The sequence below is a fragment of the Calonectris borealis genome, chromosome 19, assembly GCF_964195595.1.
Source record: "Calonectris borealis chromosome 19, bCalBor7.hap1.2, whole genome shotgun sequence".
Lineage (NCBI taxonomy): Eukaryota > Metazoa > Chordata > Aves > Procellariiformes > Procellariidae > Calonectris > Calonectris borealis.
In genome coordinates this window covers 9,858,937-9,884,816 of record NC_134330.1, presented here as the reverse complement: position 1 = coordinate 9,884,816, position 25,880 = coordinate 9,858,937, and the positions used below count along the sequence as shown (strand labels likewise).

Below are 25,880 nucleotides of genomic sequence, written 5' to 3'. Positions count from 1 at the left end.
AAATGAGAAGTATTTTGCTCAAAAAGCCCAACACTCAAAAAATAAATACAAAATCTAAGGGATGTGAGATTTGGAGGCAGACCAAATCCAAACCCTAAGCCCGCTTGGCGATGTGGCCCCATGGTTTATTTATCACGCTCGCAGGCAGCCAGGCTTCAGTGGGTGCAGAGCCCGGCCACGGCGAAGCGCTGGGATAACGGCTGAATTTCAGGAGCAGCCTGGCCTCCTGGCCCTGGTGTCAGCACGTAACGAGAACTGCAGAACAATGTATATTCATTAAGAAGCCAAACTACAATAACATGATTTGCTGTACGGGATGGCACGTATATAAATCATCAAAGCTGCTTGGGGTGCGTCAGCTCCGGGGAACCTGCTCCTTAGTGGGGCAGTGATGGTCGAAAAGAAGGAAATTAGTGAAAAAAAAAACCCCTTCCTGCATAGAGAAGAAGACGCGTCCAAGATAAATACATTAAATACGACTTGGCTTTAAAAAGGGAGGGCTACTTAGCACGTTGCATTGCATTAGACATTTGTTACCACACACCCGCTTTCCCTTCTTGATCACATTCACAGTTAAAAATAAGATTAGCTCTGGTCCATGAGACTTAATCCAGACAGTTATCTTGTTTATGTAAGCAGGGCTGACTTAGGCAAGGTTTCCACCGGGAATTCTACGTCAAAAGATATGAAAGTTATTTTCTTTGTTCTCGGAGATAAAAGCCGTTGTTCTCCTGTTGTGTAAAAGCTCACGGTAACATTGGTAAAACACCAAGAAAAAAACCACCTCAACCACCCTACATTCGGTTGATACCAACATAAATATTAATGGCAAAACAATATACATCTGAGATTAACTTGGGCTGATTTTACGATCCTTACGGCTGTCAGGGTGGGAGAGGATTTTTATTTCCTAGCTCTGGCAGCTCCCTGGGCTTTCTGGCAGCGGAGGGGAGCGGGACGAGCTCGACAGCCCTCCTGCTCCCAGCCAGCCCCATTAACGGGAGGTGAAACGATGGAGGGGGACGGGGACGCCACCGGCCTCTTACCATGGAGTCTAAGGCGGACACTAAGCTGGTGATGATTTCGTCTTTCTGGGGAAAAAACATATTCCACTGGTCAGCTCTGGAGGTGCTGAGAGTCACGTCTAAAGGCTTCCCTGCCAGGGCCATATTCACCTGAAAATAGAAAAAAAAAAATGGTATATGCATTGCTGTTACTAACGGAGAGCCGGCGCTGAGCATCGCCAGCACAGCCCAACACCAGCGTGTGCCGTGGGCTAGGGTGCAACGCTGGCATGGATACACAGGGGAAACTGAGGCACAGGGAGAGGCCTGGGCCAGCCTGAGCCCCATGTTCCCCACGTCTCCTCTGCTAAAGGCAGATAATTGTGGACGCTGCCGAGCCATAACCAAACCCTGGGGCCGATGCTGCGTGTCCCAGCAGTGGCCAGGTCACCTCCACCCTCGGGACTCACCCCCAGGGAGATGCCACCACCGCGCCGGAGCGACCGTGTGGTGGGACAGCCCAGACGAGCAGGCTGCATGCCGAGCCGGAGGATGCGGCGCTGAAGCGGATGCAGAGCGCTCCCGTGCCCGAGCCCTGCAGGCAGCAGTGAGCAGGGGGTGACACAAGTGTCCCTGCGAGGACACCATGCTGGCCGTCCCTGCGCCTCCCTCCCTATACCTTGGGCAAGAGGAGAGCCCAGCACCCAAAGGTGTCCCTGAAACGGGCCAAAGCCATGGGGTGCTCTGCCTTCACCCCGAGGAAGAGACAGCTCATGGCGAGGGGCTCCGACATCAAATCATCCCACCCCGCAGCTCCTGGGGGACCACGCCATTGGGAGCAGGACCGGTGGCATGCTGGGACCCCGCAGCCAAGAAGGGGCTCAGCCCCGGGAGCTCCGTCCCATACTGCAAAATGGGGAAAAAAGGGGGAAAAATGCCGGGGCCCGGCCACGTGTGCAGTGATTACGCCAGGTCTCTGCACCCCGATGCACTCGTCTCACCATGACCCATGGTGATGCCAATGCTGCAGGGGAAACTGAGGCAGGAGCTCGCCCTGCATAAATCGCCCCACTCCCATGCCGGGGCACCCATACGTGGTACAGCATCACCCCCCCAGCACCCAGTACGGTCCCTCCCAGCTATCACCCCTCCATCCGCAGGGCAGCGTCGCACCGCCCAGCTTTAATCCTGCGAATAAAGGGTGGCAAATTAGCTGGCAACGCTTGGGAGCCACTCGAACTGGATCGTAAATCACATGCTGGAAGCCGCAAGCGGATAAAAGAGGCCAGAGAATTTCTAACAAGGCAAGACGGACAGGAGCCGGGGAATATGAATGAAGCTGCCTGCGCATAACTCGATTTGCGACTCAACCGCGGCCGCTCGGCCCTGCTGAAAACAAGGGTTAAAAGTCAACAGCAAAAACCCAAATTCACCCTCCTGCCCCGGTTCGCACCCGTGTCCAAGCAGAAGGAATCTGCACGCAGAGCGGGGCCGTGCTGCCCCATGCCACCGAGGAAATGGTGGATTTTGGCCCAAAATAACAAGTCCCCCCATGCCGGCATCTCTGCAGGTGCCTGAGCACGCTCAGGGCAGGGGGTTGGTGAACGTGCCCTCGGCCCTGCAAAACCGCGCTGTTGTGTGGGCATGCAACGAGCTAACGAGGGTAGAGACAACTCCCCGTTAAACAATAATGACTGAATTTCAGAAATTGCTCTTGCTGAGACCTCCAGGCTGGCTTCCCCCGCGTCGCCGGCCGGTGAGAGCAGGCCAGCAGCGCTGAGGCCTCACCGGCGCTTTGGGATGGCAGAGCCACAGCCGCCGCCGTGCCAGCACTTCTGTGCCACGCTGGCAGCCACCCGGCAAAATCCTCTTACACCCAGCTGACACTTCTTAACGAAGCTGATGGACGACTCTTCTCCCCCAGGATGATCTCGGGGGAAAGAACCCCAAAACTAGGCGTCAGCTTGAAAAATAAAGCAGGAAACCGAACGCAGGGTCCTGCAGCCTGCGCTGCGCGGTCCTGCGCTATCGCCCTCCGGCACAGCCCCCCAGACGTCCCCACGCTGGGGACAGGGCTCTGCCTGGCACCTCCAGCTCCACCATCGCCAAGGGTTGCAGCAACGCCGGGAAACGGTCCATCTTGCTCCATCCCTGCAGTTTGTGCATGGATGGATGGACGGACAGACGAAGGACCATTCCACGTACAGGCTTCCTGTGCACAGCCCTGCGGGTGCGGGGAACCCAAGATTTCGGCTTTTAATTAATGCTGTGTTAATGAGAGGTGCCTTGCTGCAGCTGGCAGGGAGCAGCGAGGCGACGGCGGTGCCGATGCCAGCCCGGAGCCGCTCTCCCAGCCCGCAGGACACCGGGCAGCCGGGCTGGGGACCAGCCATCGCCTGGGAGCTGCCGTCAGGAAAGGGCTCGGTCCAGGGAGCATCGCTCCCTTCTTAACCCCGCACAAGCACTCGTTTGGAAAACAACCTTATTTTGATGCCCATACGTATTTCTGAGAGCCCTCATTATTATTAAATATGACTGCTATGACATGGATGCTCTTGTTGCCTGCCAGCAGCGTTTTGGAGAGCCGGTCCCTGCCTCGGTGGGGCCGGTCGCGGCCCCTCGGATTGCTCAAGCTGCACCAACCTGCTCGGCCGCGGCCTCCCACGGGAAGCGGCATTTACAGGGAAGAGATGCTCCTCCCTCGGCTGCAGAAAGCAAAGCCATGAGCTGGATCTGGCCCCAGAGGAGGAACCGAAGGGAAACCCAGGGATAACGTCAGTGGTCAGAGGGTCCCCGCACCCTCTCCTTACCTGCTCCCTACTCTGCAGGAGACCGGGATAGAAATAATCCCTTTCACCTGGCTGATGGTTTAATAAGGAAAATGGAGAATCACCCAACAAGGTAAAAAAAATCATAACAAAAATATGACCCAAGTAATACAACAGACTGCAAGGGATGGGGGGACAATATTCCTGTAAAGCTTTTAGTCATTTATGGTCACAAAGAGCAGTGACAGCGGATTTAGAAAAGGGGGGAATAAAAGGGAGGAAAAAAAACTTCACGGCAAGCACTAGGCTTATTCCAATCAAATTAAGACATACGGCTTGAAGTTGTTTGTCTAATCAAAGGGAAAGTAATCTTTAGGAAAACTGGGGTAAACCATTCTTACAGGAGTTAGGGCCGGCGGCAGGGAGCAAGGTGGGTAGGATGGGTGCAGAGCATCCTACCCACCTTTCTGGGGCACCACGCACCCATCCTGCTGAAATCCCACCCCAGAGCACCCACCAAGGGCTTGATCTCCCCCTCCCAGCCCGCAGCGGGGGCTCAGCTCTGGCCTCAGCCCCATTCCACCTCCGCACCCCGAGTCCCGTCCCCGGGGGTGCAGGGTGACTCAGGGACCGTCACGCTGCTGTCACGGGGCCAAAGCAAACATTTGCAGGTTGGTTTTATTTTTTTAATATTTAAAAAAGAAATAAATTTTATTTTATTATTTAATTTTATTATTATTTAATTATTTCTCCCCCGCCCCCCCAAATGAGTCTTGCGGGGACGGAACGAATGGCGCGGGGATGGGGGTGCTGTGCCACAGCCGGCATGGGCCACGGGCAGGCAGCCTGCACGGGCCATCGCCTGCTCGGCTCTTACGACACCTCCTTCCTCGCCTCCCTTTATAATCCTGGGAAAGATTATAAATTTGGCCCCGGGGGAGTTTCGCTTGTGAATCACCTGGGCTGCAGCAAAGGAAAAACCAGGCGCGTGGGGAGGCTCCCGAACCCCTGCAGAAACGGCAGCGGGCCCCCCAAACCCTGCGCCCGCAGCAGGAGCATCCCACCTCCATCCCCCCGACCGCTGCCGCGGGGCAGCATCTCTCCCCAGAATAAACATCCTCCGGTCTTGCGCGCTGCGTCACCATTTCCAAAGCGTTCGGAGCAAACAAAACAGTATTAAAAAAAAAAAAAAAAACACCAAGCCAACGACAACCCACCAAAGGAAATTTCCAAGCATAAAACTGTGTTGTTATATCCCTCAAATTATAAACAGGTTCAATTAGGAGAAACCGAAGGAGTTTATGTGAGCCAGCAGCTCGCACAGCGCAGCACCGGCATCGCCTGCCGGGCTGGAGCTCGGTTCGTGGCAAAGATGGGTGCTGTAAGCTCCTGGTGTTGATTTAAGAGTGGGAGAGCTTTCATCCCCCTTCTTCTTCCTCATCTTTTCAAGCCTTACAGCGATTTCCAGTCCCATGCCACAACCAGAAGTGACAGCATCTTATCCCAGAATCACAGAATCATTAAGGTTGGAAAAGATCTCTAAGATCATCGAGTCCAACCGCCAACCCAACACCACCATGCCCACTACACCATGTCCCTAAGCACCACATCTACACGTCTTTTAAATACCTCCAGGGATGGTGACTCCACCACTTCCCTGGGCAGCCTGTTCCAAGGCCTGACCACTCTTTCAGTGAAGAAATTTCTCCTAATGTCCAATCTAAACCTCCCTTGGCACAACTTGAGGCCATTTCCTCTCGTCCTATCGTTGGTTACTTGGCAGAAGAGACCAACCCCCACCTCACTACAACCTCCTTCCAGGTAGTCGTAGAGCGATGAGGTCTCCCCTCAGCCTCCTCTTCTCCAGGCTAAACAACCCCAGTTCCCTCAGCCGCTCCCCATCAGACTTGTGCTCCAGGCCCTTCACCAGCTTCGTTGCCCTACTTTATTTATTAAGGCGAGCTGGTGTTTCCACGCTGCCACGGCGGAGCTTGGGGAAGGATCTCCGCTGCCACCACCTCCTCCCCACCGCTTTCACCTCGCCGTGTATGAAAGCATTACTTAGCGTAAACCCCAAAATACAGTTTCCCAAAGGAAGCTGGGTGCTCGCCTAGGACCCACAAAACTAGGCTGAACTTCTTGCCGGCTCTCCCCGTGCCCTGCCCTCCTCAGGGCCACCCTTGCCATCAGAAAAAAAAGGCAATTACCCCTTTTTTGGGAATTACCCAAGGCCAAACCCAGTGCAGAGCAGAAGATGCCATGAGATGGCAACGGCCAAATGCCCGGGAGGGACCGAGGACACCCTGCATCTCCTTCTTCTTATATTGCTTTCTACCAATACTGGTTTTAAATCAAATTGATTTATTTCTTTTTTTCCTGCAGCTCTACTGTATCTCAAAAATGTAACCCTGGCGATTTTCACCACATGAAGCATTTCCCATAACGAGGACACCAGACACTCAAAGCCATTGCAGGGCAAAGCATCCATCGGCCGGTGCCCCGACCCAAACCCATAAGCGCTGGCTGGGTGCAACATCTTCCAGCTCAGCCCTTAAACCACATCCACAGGCGACAAGCCAGGGGACACCGGCTCAGCCACAGCACCAAGGAAATGCCACCGGCACAGAGCATGCCGGGGTCTGATGGCAGCAAGGGAGAAGTGAAAAGCCGGGAAGCAGCACGGAGAGCCCCAAACAGACGCTACCACCGCTGCCTTCTTGCCCTACGGACATCGCAGCATCACCACGGAAATCCCCCCGCGCGCCCAGCCGGGATGTTTATAAAGCCTCCGACCGCATGGGCTGGCTCCCAGTTCAGGGAGCCAAACAGGAATTTAAGTTAATGAGAGCTTTGACCGTTCAGCACGTTGGGGGAAAAAGACTATCGCGCCGGTCCTGCCTGCAGCTCCACACAAGAGTGGCTGGAAATTATCCGCTTATTCATTTTTCCAGGAAAATTCTGCAGTGCCTGTGAGACCGCGGGAAGCCCAAGTGAACCAGCCCCAATTCCAGCAAAACAGTAAAAGAATATATACATCAATATATATGGAAGAGAGATTTTATATATAAATATATTAGAGGTAGGTCTTGAGATGGATTAAGGGCCATTTACCCTCCCGGGGAGAGCAGGGACAGCCGGGGGGTACATGAGAGCCGGGGAAAGCACTGCTGGGGGTGGGGGACTTTTGAAGGGGATATTTGGGCTTCTTGGCCACCCAAAACACGCGCTGAGCCACGGGACATTGGGTGCCACATTTCCCCACCTCCATCCCCTGGGACCCAAGGGAGCAGGACCAGCACCCACAGCCCGTGGGGTGGGAGGGCACCCCCAGCATGTGAATTAACAATGACCCACATGGAACGACGAGACGACTGATTTTATTTGTAAATGCCTTTTACTCTGGGAGGGCATATTTAAAGAGGATTTTTTAAAATTACACCGGCCCTAGAGGACATTTAAGCAATTAACCCTGGCTATCATTAAACACGCTTTAAAATCCATCAGGAGCCATCCTGATAGGAGCCAGAGGGACAAATAATGTCCTTTGCTAGCGCCGGGACAGCATCCTCCCTCCAAGCGAGGGGACCGTCCCCCGTGTCCCTGCCGGGGCCATCACTTTGAGACAGGACCCACGCTAAGGGTTATCCCACCGATGAGGAAGGGGCACGGACTCGGAAGGTATTTCTCTATCCCCCTCCATCTCAGGGACTTTTGAGGTCCCTTTTTCGGCAGACGCCTCTTAGCAGCGAGGTGCCCGGCGAGCTGGAGTTGCTTGAGCTAAAAGCCCTGGAAACCACATAAACCGCAGTGGGGCGAAAGCCAGGGGCAGGGACCAGGCTGGAATTTCAATTTGTGGGTTTTTTTCTAATCGTTTAAGCAAACACCGGTATCAGCGGAGCCGGCAGATGCGACCGAAGCCATCTCGGGCGCGGGAGCACCGTGGCACGGCCCCGCGCTCGCCAAAAAACCCGCCCTGGGGTTTTTGCTGCAGCGGTGGAGATTTTTGCTTCGCACGGGCGACTTGCTCGCGGCACGATGGCTTTAACCCGCCCGGCTAAACCCTAATCCCTTACGCCTAACTCAGCGCCAGCCTCCGTCCCCGCAGCCGCATCCTCTCCATCCTGAGCCGGCGCGGGGCGAAGGCACGCAACTTGTGCCAGGGCGGTTTATTGCTTCACTAACGACGCTTCGTTAGCAGGCGATCAGGGAGCTGCGCGGTCGGCACCTATGCCAGCGGTACAGTGGATAACAACAGCCCAGAGCATTTGCAAAATACCCAGAAACGCCCTCAAATGTCTAAACACCCCCAACCCCCCCCCAAATTCCTAATCTCTGCCGCATGTGTGGGTGCCCCTGCGGCGCAGCCCTCCTGGGGTTGGCAGGGGTTCTGGGTTTTGGGGTACCCCAGGTGCCCCCCTGCCGATGCACCCGCTGCGAAAAAGCATCCACCGAGACCACATCTGCATCCCCCAAAGGTGAGTGCTGGTGCACCCCCAGCCCCGTATCCTGCTCCGACTGTTGCCCCATAACCACTGCCACGACTCTCCCCACATCCACAAATTCCCTTTTTTTTTTTTTGCTATTTTTCAAGCCGATACCTTTTTGCAAAAGTCTGAAAGCAGCAGAGCTGGGGGCAAACAGCCTCCAGCACGGTCCGGGGTACCCGACCGCTTCTGCCCGCATTCCCACTGTGCCAGCAGCCCTTACCTCACCAGGTCTCCTGGCTCCCCCAAACCCTGTATTTCCCCCCAAACTCCTTTCAGCTGAGTGCTACCGGGCAGAACCGGCTCCCACCACCGGACACCTCCTCCCCTGTTTTATTTTACCCAGGGCACCTGCTGGAAAAGCTCCTCACGTACGCGCCAGCACCACAACGACAACATCCACCGGCATCACCGCCTCGGCTCCGCTTTCCCGGATAATCCGGCGCCTGCCACGGTTTAGTCCCGCTTATAAAAGAAGCAAAGAGCAAACCAGGGGCTCCCGCGGGGGGACGTATCTGCAGCAGGAATTTAGCTTCCCCCCCCCAACCAGGGCGTTGCATTCTGCTGCCGCCTTGATTTTCTTAAGCCTGGCTTAGGCACACACACAAATATAATATAGGAAAATTATAGTAGGCTTCTGTCTAGTGCAAAGAGAGACAGATCAGGATCAAGTGCCCTTCAGAAGCTGCGTCTCATCTCCCCCAGGATAAACACTTTCATGTCACGGCGGCTGCTGGGGGGGATCGCTCTGCCCGCAGAGCTCGAGCAGCGCGGCTTTCAGCTCTAGACAAGTTTCCACGCCGCAATCTCACGGCAGGCAGGCGCAGAAGCTCTCGCTTCGAGCAACTGCCTCTTCATTTATTAAAGAAAAGAGGAAAAAAACGGGAAAAAAAAATAAAAAATAAGTGTTAATCAGAGCGTTCCCACCATTGCAGGGGAGGGATGCTGTGAGCATCGGGCATGGAAAGCAGCCGTGGCTGAGCCGGATCCTGCCCCGGCAGCCCCGCGTGGGTGGTTGGGGGTGGCGAAGCTGGAGATGAGCTTCATGGTGCCTGATGGGTGAGCAAAGGCACCCAGCCACGGGGACCTGGGTGCTCCCATGGCTCCCAGGGTTGAGCCTCCCTCCCTGCTGGGACGCCCAGCCCCAAAACCCAGCCCACAGCGGGGAGCTCAGCACCCCTTCCCATACAGCCCGGACAAAAGCTGGTGCTTTGCAGTTCCTAGAAGGAAAGGCGAGCAGCGAGGGCACCGATCCGGCGTCCCACGCGCCAGGGCTCAGGTTGCACTTCTCAGAAGCGGGCGACGGGGGGAAGCCAAAATTAGCAGGCGACTAATTCTGCCCCTCGGTACATCCCCTGCCCCTGCACTGCGGTGGCTGCTGGTTATCGCAAGAAGATGCCGGCAATCTCTTGCCTAGAGAAAAAACGAGATGAAACGAGCCCAGAAGCCACAGGATGACCTGCAGGGAAGGTCTTGGGGTTGCACCGACCTCGGTCCCCAGCCCCGTATCCCCTTGCACCCCTCTATCAATACCCGGGTCCAACTCTGCACACCCCAACGGGCGCTGGGACCGGGGGAAGGTCGGGAGATACAGTTTCCAGCCTCTGGTTCAGCGGCGCGTAAGCTAACGCTGGGGTTATTTAAAGCCCGAGTTTTAGCAGCGTTCAGCTACTGGTTGCGTGATCAGGATAAAAAATCGCAATCCTAATTCCTGGCCCCCCGGTGCCTATGGCAACTGGTATCCGTCTCCTTGGAAACTAATCTCGTGGTATTTGAACAATGTACCAAGGGCCTTTAATCTCCCAAACACTGTAAATCTTTATTCTAGCCTGCTCTCCTCCTACCCCAAGAGCCAACATAAAAAGCCTGTTGTTTTCCGTGCAGTCACCGAGAGCCTAACTTGAATTTTATATCACACAGGCACATGTTTTTTTGCACACACCCCCCTTTCCCCCCCCCCTCTAAATTAAAGAAAAATCCCACGTGCCCGATGCCCGCAGGTGCTGCAGCACCGGCCCCACATCCCGCTACGAGATTTGCATTCTCCAAACGGTGCCTGATGCCCCGGCCCGGCTGCCACCCCAGTTTGCGTGCCCACCTTGTGTCCGTCTAACTGGGCGCTGCTCCAGATAACAATAATAACAACAACAACAACAGAAATAATAATTCTAAATTATCTAGCAAAAAAAATCCCCAAACTGCAAATATACAAAGACACAGTGTCAGGGCTGGGGGCAATGAGTTTGCAAGGGCTCAGCGGAGGATGGTTCACCCCAGTCCTCGCCGTGGGAGCGGATGCTGGCGGGCACCTCGTCCTGCTCAGCACTCCACCCCGATGCTTTTTTCTTCTGCAAAGCCGCTGTTGATGGCACTGACACCCACCCCCCCAGCTCCCAGGCAGGGCTGGGGTGGCCCCGTCCCCCCCACGCCGACCCCAGCCCACAGCCACCACTGCTCATCACCCGCTTTCTGCTCTGCCCAGGTAATTACCTCTGCGTAAGGAGGTCTCTGACAGAGCACCGCTGCCTAATCTCATTATGTTTTAATTTTATCTCTAATATATCTCTCTGGTTGCTGGTGTCTCAGTATCGAGTAGTCCCCGTGTTACAGGACAGGCTATTTGCTAATCCAAGATCTGACTCTACGCCACATAAATAAGCTCAATAAAAAAATAAAATGGCTTTCTAAGGGGATGAAAGGAGGTTGGAGCATCCCGCGCCCCGAGCTCCCCCTCCTGCCCGCTCCCTTCTCCCTTATTTTATTTTACGGGATGAGTCGGAAAGGCGACAGCAGGTCCCGGGTCGCCCCGGTGCTTGCCCTCTGCTCCGGCCCCGCGGCGGGGAGCACACGTGCCGAGAGCCGGCGCTGCCTGCGCCTCGTCACCTGCCGCCTCGACGCCTGCCCAGAATCGGGCATCCCGCGCGGGCAGCGGGATGTGGCGCTGCCCAGCACTTGCCACGGGCAACGGAGGAGTCTTTGGCGAAGCCAAGCCTGCACTCGCCCTGGTGTGACCCTTCAAGGGAGCCGGGCAGCCCGGCAGTGCCGCCGGGGAGGAAGGACGCTGCCGGCAGCTGCCCGCCCCGGCCAACCGGGATCCCCATCTCCTTCCCAGGCACCCTCCGGCCGTGGCACCAGCCCCAAAACCAGCTGTTTCTCATGCAAACCCCACCATTACCGCAGCGCTATCAGGGCTCGGCATCACCGCCAGCTGCCAGACACAAACAGTCGCGGGTGCCGCGCGGCACCCACCCACCCCAGGCAGACATCACCCTCCGCCGTGAGCTGACACGGCAGGAGCCGCCGGGTCCGGCCAAGGACAGCTCTGGCTTCCCCGGGCCCCGGCATCACGACCGGGGCCGCAGCGTCGGGTCCTGCCGTGCTGCTCCTGCACCCCGGGAGCAGCAGCTCCGTGGCGGGGGGGTCCCCGGGGGTCCCCAGCCCGTGGCTGGTAGAGCCGTGCACCTCCAGCCGAGGTGTCCCCACCGGTGTGACCGTCCCCACAGCTCTCGTGGGGAGATTCGCCGGTGCCTAATACAGCTGGGGTGCACATCACAAAATTTCCCCCCGCCGTATATCACAGGGGCCCGGCTTTTTTTAACGCTGTGCCCTGAGCAGGGTGAGCCCTGCCGCGCCGGGTGGCAGCCAGCAGGCAAGGGACAGGCAGACAGACGGACGGGGACAAACCCGCGCCCAAGAGACGGTGCTTACACACCCTGGGTCCCAAAATGCTGATTCCCCAGCGATGCCTCCGCTCCTCGGGGCTGCAGGCAGCACTGCATCGGTGCCTTCACCCGGGAAGGGCAGCGCAGCATCCCAGGGGGGTCCCGGCTGGTGCCGGGGTCCCGCCTCGCCCCCCCCCCAGCGGGATTTGGGGTGCAGCAGGGTGGGGAGGGCGGCAGGCGCGGGGCGGAGGCGGCAGGAGCGGCTCTGATAGCTGGCGATTTGAGCCGTGACTCAAAGGCCGCCCCGGCCGGCGTCGGGGCTGGCCCTGGGGAGCCCTGTGAGGGCTGCCCCGGGCTGGCCAGGCCCTAAAATACAGCCGGGGCCTCTCCCGCGTGCTTCTGCTGGGAGTCACTGCGGGACAAGGTGACCTGGCCGCTGCCACCTCCTCCCTCCCGGGACGCGCCGCTGCTCGGCCTCCAACGCGGCGGCCTGGGCCAGCAGTTCCCTTCCCCTGACGCCTCGGCCCCCCTGAAGCACACGGGCCCCTTCTTTCCCAGGGGGGGTCAGCCCCGGTCCCTACGACCTCGGGGGGACGCCGGCCCCCTCCCCAGCCCCGCCGGTGAGCCGGTTCAACTCACCGATCCTGCAGCCGACCGGCCCTGCCCTCTTGTCTTGCTCGCCCCACTTCAGGGCGGTTTAGCAAGGCAAATCGGTTGGCAGAGGTGTCCCCCAACACCAGCGAGAAAGGGGCCCCCCCAAGGACGCCGAGCCCCAGCCCCAAGCCCCCGCGGTGCCGGCACCACCGTGACCACGACACGGCACACGGGCACGGGGCCGGCGGAGCCCCGGGTCTCGCAGAAACACATGTTCCCCCCTGCTAAATTCCAGCTTAATTCTCATTTCCATTGTGTTATGAAACACATTATCTGTTGAAACTAAGTCAACAGTTGTTTGCATTTACGTGTAAACACAGCGAATATTAGGAACGGGGCCAGCATTATATTTGCATACGAAATGCTGCCTGCACTGCCCTCTCTCCCTGGCTCTTCTCCATCCCTGCAGTTAAAGATGCGGGGAGATGGCGAAACCCAAGACCAGAGCAGCCCGAGAAGCAAAAAACCCTTGTTTTTCCCCCCCCTCTCTATTTTTATTTTTGTGCAGCAGGAGAAAAAACCGTCCCTTTAAACCCACATAACGCACCGACACGTGCACCCCTTCATCTTGGGCCCAATCCGAAACCGCTTCAAATTCCCAATGATACGCCTATCTTATCGGGCTTGCTTTGCATAGCGCATAAATATTTATTTGCTTTTAATCCTGCAAAGCAAACCTGCCTCGTGGCACATTTCCCTTAATCGGCAGGCTCCGGTGCCCAAAAAAGTGCCAAGAGAAGCAGCATCCCAAATTCAGAGCCTGCTTTAGGTGCGAGGGCAGGGAAATAGGCACCCAACGACCAGCACCCGCCGCCTCTTGGGGTGCCCGGGGTGGGTTTGGGGGGTGCCGAGGAGGTTGTAAGGCACCCCGGTTCCTCACCATTGGGGAAAGCAAGAGCCCAGCTCAGGTGCCCCATAAATACCAGAAAATAAATACACGAGTATCGTGGTTTGGGTGATGGGAGGTGGCTCGATGCTGATTTATCTCTGGGATGGTCCTTCCAGGAGAGGTGATACCAGGGGCGGGGACCGGCCCCTCAAAAAAAGAGATTTTTGGGGCTGGGCAAAGGGAGAGCACCTTGTCACGGGGAAGGCAGAGGGCACGCAGCTTATTTTTTGGGTTCGCAGCTTATTTTTCACACATGCACTTGTCGGGTTGAAAAATGGAAACCCTCCGATGGCTTCATCCACGAGATGGGAAACAAGGGGCTGCACCGCCGGGGACCGGCTCAGGCTCTCCATCACCCCAATTCAGGGTGCCGCTGCACATGGACCCGTACCTCAAACCCCGCCGAGACCCACACAACCTCATACGCCACGAAACTTATAGAAACCCATAAAAAAATGACAATTTTCAAATACCAAATCACCCCAACACCAAAAGTCCCTTAATTACCTCTTGCTTCAGCCAGAAGGATGGGAAGCAGCGCACTCACCCACATCCGTCCCCGCTCCGCCGCGATCAAAGCATTCAGATCGGGACCCACGGAGCCTGAGATTGTGAATTAATTTCTTAATCAGTTCCCCTTAAATGGGCAGCAAGCAATTAGGCAACGGGTGCCCGCCGCCTGGCAGCGTGGGTGCCGAGCCCCGGGGAGCCGGCGAGCTCTCGGCACGGCTCTTCGCGCCGCGCACAGCCGCAGAGCGGGTAAACACGGAGCTACTTTATAATGGGCAAGTAAATATTTAAATAGGCGGGTTTATTTCGGCTGCTCTGCCGCCGTGTCTTGTCCTCTGAGAAGTCGCTGACCCGGGCGGAGCCCAAAAACCTGATTAAAAGCAAAATGCTATTTTTCCCCAAGATGGGAGGAAGCGCCTTAACCGCTCCCCGAGGCCGGTGATCTGGGACCGGGAGGAGAAACCGCCCCAGCCACCCTACAAGAGGCTTTCCCCGGGTGCTGAGCATGATCCCGCATCTCTCCGGCATCTTCAAGGAGCACCAGCCTGAAACCGCGACCCCCGGGATATCAGCACCTCCAAGGAGAGGTACGGCTCCATCCCCACCAATGCCTCCCCCAGCCCCCCTGCCATCGCCTCGCCTCCGGGGACACGAAGCCCCCCGAAGAGGCAGCCCGGCTCTCCCCAGCATCCTTCCAGCTACTCAAAATAGCAAGGGCAATAAAGAGAGACTCAAGCAGAAAGCAAAATCAATACCGAGAAGGAAGGTTCTGGGCTCAAACGCCTTTCCTAGCATCGCTGGTGAAAAGCGGGTTAGTGAAGGAGGGGGGGAAGGACAGAAAAACCCTCAGTGCACCCACGGCACGTGGGTTTAAGAGGGACGGTGCCTGCTGTAAGGTTTCTATAGGCGTCACTGCTGGTTTCTAGGTGGGGAGCAGGCGGGGGGTGCAGACCCAGCCTGGCACCCCCCGAGCCTGATTCAACCACAAGCAAAGAGATATGGAGGAGGAAGAAGCGCAGGGAGACCCTGGCACCACCTCGCGATGCCAGCGTGCACCCCAGCTGCTGCCGTTTTACTTTTGGGGGGTGCGGAGCCGCGGGGAGGGGGCACACGGGGAGAGCCGGCCGCCTGTCAGGCAGCGCCGGGAGGAGAGCCGCCCTCCCCCTGCTCTCCTCGCCCCGACGGGTGCCATTTCCCTTCCTGCTCTTCTGGCCCCGCACCTCCCAAGGGCCGGCTCCGGCTGCCAACGGGCATCGGCTTCCCGATGGGGACAGCAACCAGGGGAGCCGGGCATGTGCCGCGGCAAAGCCCACCCGCTGGTCTGGGTGCGGATGAGACCCCTACACCACGGGAAAGCCGGCATCCCAGAGCACCCTCAGCAGCAGCTACCCACAGCAGAAACAACCTCTGCATTATTTTTAATTATTGGGTTTAAAATAATAAAGGATGCCTACGTGCTCCGGCGCATTGATGGCAACCCAGCACAAACCCAGCTGTTAAAAATAACCCTTTCCAGGAGCACGGCTGCCAGCCACCCACGGGCACCCTTGGCCCCGCGGGATGGGTGCTCTCTGCTCCATCCATCGGCATCACCGTGCCGGGTCCACGGTGAGCCAGAAGGTCAGTGAGCATGGAAATATGCATCTTACATGCAGAAAAAAAATAAAATCAATCAGGAACCCAAAAAAAAAAAATTCAACAACACCTACGCTGCTAGGGGAGAAAGAAATAAATCAGGAAGAAGAAAATTTATCGGCGATGAAGGCACAAGCCAAGCAGCCTGCTTTCAGAGAGCATTTAAAGATGAGGGGATTTGTGTGCTACAAGGTGCGGAAGGGGAGGCAAGGATCGTCCTCGCCGGCAGCTAAAGTAGAAGAAACTTTTGCATTGCTGCGACGGCGCTGGAGCCGGTTTTTATCATGGAGAGCCTCGCGCGCAGGCAGCGATAGGGCAGGATTTCTGCAGGTGTAATTCCCACAGAGATAAAGACCTTGTTTTTCAACAAGCGGCGGCATCGTACATAAATTACAACAGCAAACATGGGGAAACAAAGAGGTTTTCAAGAGAGCGCGTAATCCTCGGAGGGGCGGCTGGGGAATGCTGGTGGGCGGCTGTGGGAAGACGATGTGGGAGAGACGCGGGGCTAATCCCGTGCTCTCTCACCTCCCCATAAAGGAATAAACCTTTGGGCAGGTGGGGAAAAAAAATTAACCCACCTGAACGATAAGTATTTGAGGGGTCCAGGATGGAGGTGAGATTTTTCATGACAGATGCTGGGTGCTTGCTCTTTCCTGCAGCAGGATCCAGCAAAGAGCCGTGGGAAGGGCATGGGTGGATGCTGGATCCATCCCGGAGCCAGGTCTTTGCTCCGAGACCTTGCACGGGAAGGGCTGGGGATGCACCGCACCGCATCGGTCATCTCCTGGGACTCTCAGGTCACGCTCGCCTCTCCTGTGTCTTTTTTGTTTCCCCCCTCTCTTTTTAAAGAAAATAAATAAATACAACCTGACACTAATTCTAACTGTTTTAATAAATGTTTAATGTCCTGTTAAAGGTCGCTCGCCGCCCGCTCCCACCACAGATCTCTATTAAGAGCACACGAGCCACTCGCTTCGAACCGCGCTGGTTCTTGGGGTTCAAACGCCCGGCACGCTCCTCTCCCCAGCCGGGCATCCCCCGAGGAAGCTGTCGGGCAGCGTGTGCCAGAAACCCGCAGCGAACCCCAACTAACCCCCTGCTTTCGATGCCAGCCCCCGGCCGAGCTCCATCTGGGGGTCTGGGGGGTGTTTGCCTTTCTGAGGGCAAAACCAGCAAGCAGGGTAAAATGCTGTAATTTTTACTTCGGCGGTTTCTAGGCATTCGTCCCCAGAAAGAGGAGATGAAATTACAGCCCGGCGATGCCCCTAAAGGGTGAGGAGCAATTTATTTTCACTGATCCTCCTCTAATGAAGCTAATTTATAACCTTGTCAGAAGGCGCACGCAGACTTGGGGCACCGGCGCGGCTCCCTTCCCCCCCCCCCCCGCCTGCCTCTCCCGGGATGAAAACCTCCAACCCAAACCCCAACCAGGATGTTTATTTAAGGCCCAAAACCCCAAAGGCACTTTAAACAAGCAGAGTTCCTCACATATTTCACCGACGGAGCGTGATCCTTCCTGACGGCGATTGCAAAAGGGCTTCCAACGCCTGGGGAGCGTGCGGGGGGTCCCTGCTGCCACCGGGACGGGGTTGTCCCACCGCTCAGATGGTGCTGTGGGAGCCAGGGACCTGGTGGCATCTCAGCACATCCCTGCAGACCAGAGCATCCCCACACATCGGGGTCTCCACGGCTCAGTAACATGGTGACCCAGTTTTTGGGGGACTTGCTGATGACTCTACCACCATCCCAACAGCCCCGCCGCGCTCCGATGGGAATCGGTCCTCACCAGCTGGAAGGGTTCAACAGCTCATCCCCCGACTGGTTAAAAGGGAGGAAACCATAAGAAAAAGCCCTTTCTCCCTCCGTACCAACCACTTCTGTTTCTCCTGGGACATGCAAGACCCCCGGCGGGCACCGTCAGGAAGGAGCAGGGGAGAAGCGGTGCGGCAGGCAGCTCCCACCGCTCCGCCAGCATCACGCGGCAGCACTTTAGCAGATGGTGGATCGTAACATCGTTATATTTACCTAACGAGATTGCTTTATTGTAGCCCTCCAACAATAAAGTGAGAGCGTCTAAAGGCAGCGGCCAGCTCCCGGGCTTTGACAACCCAGGTGCCAAAAATATACGTATTTTTTAAATCTATATATAAACGACGATTTCAGAGGTCATGTTAATACACTGATTTCCCCCCCCCCCCATACTAAAACACATGTGACTCGTATACAACAAAAAAGACACACAATTCAATGCTTTAAATCCTCCTAACTGCCGGGGAGCGGAGCTGCAGTAGCAATTCGGGCAATGCCACGGGCGCACAGGGCTCGCACCCCAACCCCCCCTGCCCAGGACGCGGCGGGTGTGCCAGGGACGGCGTTCCTCCGGGCAAGGACTATCGCTCACTGTTTGCACAGCAAACGGGGTCCTAGCCTCCTAAATACTAATGCAATACAAATAATACAGATAATTCCCACATATTTAATCATTACCAGAGCTCTGGGTAGAAATGATAATCAGGCCCCTACTAATTAGGGAGATGTAATCCTGCCTTTCCTACAGGTTTTTCCATCCCTGTCTCCTACCCTGCAATGAAACAAGCAGAAAACCGACCTGATGGGGAGGAGTGTGACTTTGATGGGAGCCTCAAATAGGTCCCAAAGCCTGACCACGGGCACAGCCGGTGCCGGGGGAGATACGCCCAAAATACCCACCCCACGGGGCTCGGCGCCGGTCCAGCCCCGAACGCAAACCAACCTTCCCTTTTGGGAAGGTCCGAGCAGCAGCATCCATCCAGGGAAAACCCTACCGCTGCAACGGGGTCTCTGCCCTGCAGCGGGGTACGGACCAGCAGCCCATCTCAAGCCTCATCCTAAATCTTTCGGCATCCCGGAGGCTCTCCCCGACGGCTGGCGGGCAGGGGAGGGCAGCATCTGCCTTACCGGCACTGCTCCCGGGTGCCGTCATCGAGGCGACGCGCCACACGTGCTCCCCGGCACCGAGACCTTATAAAGCTGCCGAGCTTAATTTTAGGCGCGAGGATTGCCGCTAATTAGAAGCAGGGCTGGGTTTGCCTCTTTCATCTGTGCGTGTTGGCGCGGGGGGCTCTGCCCACCTCCGGGGAGCCACCTCCATCCCTGGCACGATGGCCGGAGCCGTCCCCACCGCCCAGGGTCAACCCTTGGGTGGCACCAGGCTGGAGCTCCAGCAGCCGATGAGCAAGCCGGTGGCCAGTGTCCCAAGACAAGGTCACCTCACGCAGGCACTAAGGAGTGGGTGGTTTCCTAGGCAGGAGACACGTCCACGCAGACGCAGCCGGAGGTAAAGGCAAGACGCGAGCTCTGCCAAAACCCGGGCGCGGGGACACACTCATCCCCGCGCACCAGCCTTTAAAGATGGGCGAAGCACCTCCTTGCACAGCGACCAGATAAAACTAAGGAGGTCTTCTTCACCCACTGCGATGGTTTCATTTCCCCAGGCCGGAGGACTCCCTCACCACGAGTTTTCCCTAAGCCAGACTGACCGCCTCTGTGTTCTTCTAACCAGCAGTTACCAGAGGGAAGGCTTTGAGGGGTTTTTGCCCTTTTTTTTAGCAAGGGAGAAGGAAGCCAAGGGCTCCTCGACGGCCTCGCCCGCCACGACCCAGGGCTGGGATCCCACGCGTCCATCCCTGCCTCGGCCAGGGACGGGGCTCAGCTCCAACCCAGCTACCAAACGTCTCTTCTCATGTGAAGGGATTTCTCAGCTCCCCGTCAAACCACCCCATAAAGCTGCTGGTTATCAGGGCCCGGGCACCACGCGTTTCTCTCGGAAGCGTACAAATCCCTCCAGCCTCCGTCCACCCATGCCAGGGGGAGGTTTCTCCTCCAGGAACATCAAAAACCCCAGCTAAACAGGACACACAACCCCCGGCAGCGACCAGCACCTGCGTGCATCACCAAAAAGTGCAAGAAAGACTCAAAAAAAAAAAAAAGTGACAAAACATCCCACCCACCAGTTTCCTCCCCGCCATCTCCAGAGGGATCTGTGCCCCAAAGCACCCTCTGAGCTCCCAGGTTTTCCAGGAGTGGATCAGCAGCAGGTCCGTGGTGCCCACCACCAGCATTTGCACCCATCCACTTGCACCCACTGCTTGGATGGCTCAGGGGCGCAGCCAGACCCCGGCACACCCCACCGGGGATGTCACCTGCGGGCAGGGGACATTCAGGTTTGTCCCCTTCAAGCAGAGGTCCCACCACGCAGGCGGGCGCTGGATGTCACATTTCCAAGACCTCTCCTGGGTCCACACCGACGTCCCCACCAGCGTTCGCTCCTTTTAATCTTGCAGATTTAAAGAAAATGAAGACAGACACCTCATCCCTCATGTGAGGCGGAGATCAGCTCTGGGAAAGGACGGTGACATCCCTGCGGATGCGCAGCAGCAGAGCGATGCTCCTCGCTGGTCCCCTGCTCACCCCGCTGAGCTTAACTTCTTAAACCCGCCAGCCCAGCACAGAGCAGAGACAAGGCAAACTCAGAAAGACTGAGAGAAACTCAGAAAACTCAAAGAGAAGCTGTTTGCATGCAGGAATGTAAATCCCACCTCGGTGCAGCCTGCTCTCGAGGAGGGGATTCGTGTACCGCGTGTTTTTCTTCACAGCACCCTACCTACGGGAAAGCCTTCCTGCCGCCGTAGGTAAGCCCCTCGGAAACCACCGCCAAAGTGTTTGGAAAGCGGCTCGAAGCAAATTCAACCAACAGGGCTGCACTAAGAAATGAAGCATCGAACCGGTGAGCAAAAAAAAAAAAAAAACCACCCCAAATCCCCAATCCATAAAGCCCACCTGGACCCCAGCCACCGCGCAGCCCCGAGCCTTCCGCAGCTTCGGACCAGACCGATGGCTCCTGACCTCTTTTTAAAGATGATGCTTCAAGAGATTGAAATAAAACATGTCCTGCGAAGGGACAGGCTGCAGCAGGGCAGAGCAAGGTCCCAGGAAATCTTGCTCCAGCCTGCAAAGACCCGCTGCCTCCCCAGCAAACCTCCAGCCGGGGCTGCTCGCTGCCCCCAGCCCCGCTGCTCGGGCCAGCATCCAGATGGACACCGGGAGGTCCTTCCCTGCAGCTTCCAGCTGGGCTCTTCCCAATAAATGAATCAATAAATACATTTTTAGCTCGTGGATGGATATCTGCATCCTCGGAAGGGGCTCCCAGTAGGTCCTTTCCTCCCTGTCCTCGAGGAGAAGGCTTCTAGTGGTGGCAAACCCACTGCACGTGCCTTCAGCATCTGCCTCGGCTCCCCCCGAAGCCCCAGAGGAGATTTGTCCTTGCCGATGAGGTGCAACACGTGCAGACGTGGCCGGAGGGCCGGGAGCAGAGCGCAGGTACCAACACAGCCCCTCGCCCACGCAGCCCCTTCCCCAAACCATCACCCACCACCTACACCCAAGCCCAGCCATCCCGGGAGCAGCAGTCCCCATCCCCACCTCTTCTTCCACGATGAGCCACCGCCACGTCCACCCGCCACAGGCATCTGCAAATGGATGCCGGTGGCACGAGGAATAACCGCGCCCATCAGCCGACGGGCAGGGCAGGGTGCCGCTGCCCAAGGCGGGGAGAGCCGGCGCCGAGCCCTGCGCCCACCCCGGGGGTAAGCCCCGCAGCGGGCAACCGGCCGGGGACGAGCCTGGCCGGCGGCCGGAGTCCCTCCGCATTCCTGCAGCCTGGCCGACGGGGTGCAGCCGCCGAAATTCCCAAAGGAAGTACAGGGCATTGATAATTGCTGAAAAAAATCTGAGCTATTTCCTGCGGGAGCAGCAGATGGGAATCCCCCATTAGCTCCAACCGTGAGAGGTCGCTTGTTTTCGTCTGGGATTTTTTGGGTTTTGGGGTTTTTTCTCCTTCTTCCCTTTAAGCAGAGCATCGCTCAAATCATACATGATGCACGTCATGCAGCCAGACCTGTCCCCTCCATGCTGGCCCCAAAGTCCACCCTCCTTGTCACCTCCTGCCCCAGGCAAGGTCCCACCAGACGCCTCCGGCACCGCACCGGGTTCCCGGGACAGTGCCGGGCTGCCAGCAAGGGCACCGCATCTCTCGCCCGGGCTGGTAGGGCAGGTTGCTAAATACGTCCCTGAGCAGGTTCCTTCTCTCCTCTCCCTGCTTCTCATTAGCAAACCTAAACGAGCAGCGACCCGTGGCAGCACCAGCAACTCCTCCACCGAGACGTGAAAGCCCTCCCGGGGGGGACAGCAGAGGGAGGCGGCGGTGGCCACTGGCATGTGTCCCCTTTGTCACCCCCCCGGCACCCCGCGAGGGCAGCAGCGGCGATGCAGCCTGAGCAGGGTTCACCCCAAAAACGCAGCCTTGAGAGGCAACGCCGGCTCGGACAGCAGCAGTGCATGGGAAAACCAGCGGCATAGCCCCGAACCGGGGCACCCCGTCCCCCGGTGGTCACTGGGACCCGAAGGGAGAGGAGCGGGGGACCCGCGGGCGGCCGCAGAGCCACGTCGCGCTGCCGCGGCTCGAAGGCAACCCTGATACCCGACCGGCTGCTTGGTATCGCCCCGACGGCGGCACACGCTGCTGCGCCAGGGCTCGCTGCTCCGGCCTTAGCACCCCAGCCCCTCGGCCTCCGCGGGATCAGGTCTGATGCCGGCGGCCGCATTTCTCATTTCAGAGAGAGCGCTGTGGCCGTTTCCACAGGAGTAGGAAATTCCGCTGGCTCAGACGGGCGACAGCCAACACAGCGGGTCTGGCCGCGCCGGTGGGGACCGGAGACCTGGGATCCTGCGGAATTAAAGGCACTCACTTCCACAGGATTATTCCCCAGTTGCAGCACTTCCAGCAGCTCCTCCGGCAGGAGCGGTGTGGGGAGCAGACACCCCAAAGCCGGGGGCTCCCCTCACGCAAGGCTCCCGATGTCCCCAGGCGGTCCCTCTGACGGAGCTTGCACACCGACGGGCGATGGATGCGGCAGGAGGCTGAGCATCCGACCCCAAAGCGCCCGCGACGCCCGGCCCCGTGGCTCTGCAGCGATGCTCAGTGGCACCTACACCTCCCGAAGCGCTCTCCCCAGGCGTGCCCAGCGCCTGCCGCCAACACCCGGGATTACCTGTGCAGCATCGCCGGGTCCGAGGCTCACTCCGGCACAAGATGCATTAATAGGATCGCTCCGATTTACGGCTTATCCCAGATAAACCCACCGCCGGCCCCGCACACTGGAAGGACAAGGGCACCGGCTCCCCGGGGAGCAACTTTCTCCCCATCACGGTCGTCCCCACGCACCGAGAAACCTCCGCTTGCCCCCACCAGCACCGGGGAGCCGCAGAGGATGTCCGTCCCTCCACCCCACGGGCCGCGGGGCCGAGGCCGGGTTACCAGCCTAGCCGAAGCCCCGAGCGCTTCGTCAGCTCAACCCTGTGTTTCTATTTCCAGCCGCGCTGCCGCTTTTCCCCGCGCCGGCGGAGAGGGAGGCGAGCCCCGGCAAAGCCCTGCTTGCAGCTTCCCTTCCTGCCCGGCACCGCCAGACGCAGCCGGGGCAGGTGGCGGCCCTGGAGCTGCCTTAGGGATATGGGACATCGTTGCGGTGGTGGGCACCGGCCCGACATCCCCTGCCCGATGCCCCAGCACCCTCCAGCGCTATCACACCCCCCCCAGCCCCACTGCTCCCTGCATCCCCCTGCCTTACCGCCCCAAGCACTGCTGCAGCACTATCACCCCCAACCCCTAATGCCCCCCCCCCAGCCTTATTGCCTCCTGGCATCCCCCCACAGCCCTGATGGACCCCACCAACCCCAAGCCCCATCATCACCCCCAGCATTCCCCCCCGCCAACCCTAATGCTCCCCCAGCCCCAATGAACTCAACACCCCCCCAGCCCTAATATCCCCAGCATCTCCTCCAAACCCTATAGCCCCCCAACATCCCTCCCAGCCCTAATACCCCCCCAGGATCCCTGCCAGCCCTATTGCCCTGCAGCATCCCCCAGCCCCAATGCCCCCCCAGCTCTCAGCCCTATCGCTCCCCAGCATCCCCCATCCCTAATGCCCCCCTGCACCCCCCTGCACTATCCTCCCCCTCTATTGCCCCCCTGCACTCTCCCAGCCCTGATGAGCCTAGCGTTCCCCCCCAGCCCTACTGCCCCCCAACATCCCCCAAGCCTTGAAGCCCCCCTGCACGCCCGCAGCCCTATCACCCCCCAGCAGCCCTAATGCCCCCCTGCATCCCGCAGCCCTAATGCCCCCCAACATCCCCCCCAGCCCTATTACCCCCTGCACCTCTGCAGCCCTATCACCCCCAGCAGCCCTAATGCCCCCCAACATCCCCCCCCAGCCCTATCACCCCCTGCATCCCCCCCAGCCCTATCACCCCCAACAGCCCTAATGCCCCCCAACATCCCCCGGCCCTATCACCCCCTGCACCCCCGCAGCCCTATCACCCCCAGCAGCCCTAATGCCCCCCAACATCCCCCCCAGCCCTATCACCTCCCAGCAGCCCTAATGCCCCCCAACATCCCCCCCAGCCCTATCACCTCCCAGCAGCCCTAATGCCCCCCAACATCCCCCAGCCCTATCACCCCCTGCACTCCCCCAGCCCTAATGAGCCCAGCATCACCCCCCCCACCCCTATCACCCCCAGCCCTGTTACCCCCCCCAGCCCTAATCCCCCCCTGCACCCCCCCCCAGCCCCATCCCACCTCGCCTCTCCCAACTCCCGCATCCCCCACCCCCCCCCCCGGCTCTCCCCACCGCCACCCCCAGGACTGGGACCGTGAGGAGAAGGAGAGGGGGGGGCAAAACTTTTCCTTACCGCGGGCGTCTCGGGCGCGGCGCTCCTGCCTCCCCCGGCGAGGCTGCGCGGGAGCGGCGGGGGCGGGCGGGCGGGGGCCGGGATGGAGCCGCCTCCCGCCGCCTCCCGCCGCTTCCCCCCTCCTCCCCGGGCGGAGCCGGTACTACCCGGTGGGGGTTTAAAGGAAAGAAGGGAAAGAGGAAAAAAAAAAAAAAAAAAAAAAAAAAAAAAAAAAAAAAAGGAGGGGGGGGGAGGTTGGGGGAAAAAAAAAAAGCTGGGAAGGGAGAGCAGCTCTTTGTTCTGTAATCCCAGTAAAAGTGCCAGCCATTCGCCCCGCCGCTAATCCCAACCCCGCTCAACGGCACCATCCATTGGCTGCCATTTACATACGGGATTAACCAGCCCGATAACCGGACGGGGGGGTTTAGGGGGGGACGAGCTCTGTTAAGTCCTTTCATGCCGCGCCGGGGCCGTGCCGAGCCGCGCCGAGCCGCGCCGAGCCGGAACGGCTCGGCGCGGCTCGGCGCGGCTCGGCACGGCCCCGGCGCGGTGGGTGCTGAGGGGAGGTTATAGGGGTGCAACGGGGACCTGTCGCCACCTGTTGGTGTTGGCATGGCTGGGTTTGGCACGGTTTGGCATGGTATGGCTTGGTATAGCCTGGCCCTTGTATGGTTTAGCGCGGTTTGGTATGGTTCGGCTGGGTATGGTATGGCTTGGGACAGCCTTGCTCTGTATAGCTCGGTCCTGGATGGATCGGTATGGCACAGCTCGGCTTGGCATGGCCTGGCCTTGCATGGCTTGGCATGGCACAGCATGGCTTGGCATGGCCTGGCCTTGCATGGCTTGTCTCAGGTCAGCATGGCGTGGCTTGGCATGGCCTGGTCCTGCACGGATTGGCATGGCACAGCATGGCTTGGCATGGCACAGCATGGCTTGGCATGGCCTGGCCTTGCATGGCTTGGCATGGCACAGCACGGCTTGGCATGGCCTGGCCTTGCATGGCTTGTCTCAGCTCAGGATGGCGTGGGTTGGCATGGCCTGGTCCTGCATGAATTGGCATGGCACAGCATGGCTTGGCATGGCACAGCATGGCTTGACATGGCCTGGTCCTGCACAGATTGGCATGGCACAGCATGGCTTGGCATGGCACAGCATGGCTTGGCATGGCCTGACCCTACATGGCTCGGCATGGCACAGCACGGCTTGTCACAGCTTTGCCCCTCATGGCTCAGCATGGCTTGGCATGGCCTGACCCTACGTGGCTCGGCATGGCACAGCACGGCTTGTCACAGCTTTGCCCCTCATGGCTCAGCATGGCTTGGCATGGCCTGACCCTGCACGGCACAGCATGGCTCAGCACAGCTCGGCTCTGCACAACCCGGCTCAGCATGGCCACAGCTTGGCATGGCCTGGCCCTGCACAGCTCAGCATGGCACAACACAGCTCAGCACAGCCTGGCCCCACACAGCTTGGCTCAGCACAGCTTGGGCCAGCATGACATGGCTCAG

General features: G+C 58.5%; 1 protein-coding gene across 5 annotated transcripts in view; it reads right to left on the bottom strand.

The window, feature by feature from the left end:
• The window catches only part of GTF2IRD1 (GTF2I repeat domain containing 1), a 68,328-nt gene extending 43,883 nt beyond the window's left edge, over positions 1–24,445 (bottom strand). For 3 of the 5 annotated variants that reach the window (XM_075169005.1, XM_075169007.1, XM_075169006.1), the window contains exons 1-2: positions 24,394–24,445; positions 1,047–1,175 (exon numbers count right to left, since the gene is read on the bottom strand). In XM_075169005.1, the coding sequence (XP_075025106.1) occupies positions 1,047–1,169 (123 nt within the window). In that variant the 5' untranslated portion in view covers positions 1,170–1,175; positions 24,394–24,445. Of the gene's footprint in view, positions 1–1,046; positions 1,466–24,393 lie in introns of those variants that run through there. The other 2 variants (XM_075169002.1, XM_075169004.1) reach the window with 1 other exon arrangement.
• Between the last annotated feature and the right edge of the window lie 1,435 nt (positions 24,446–25,880).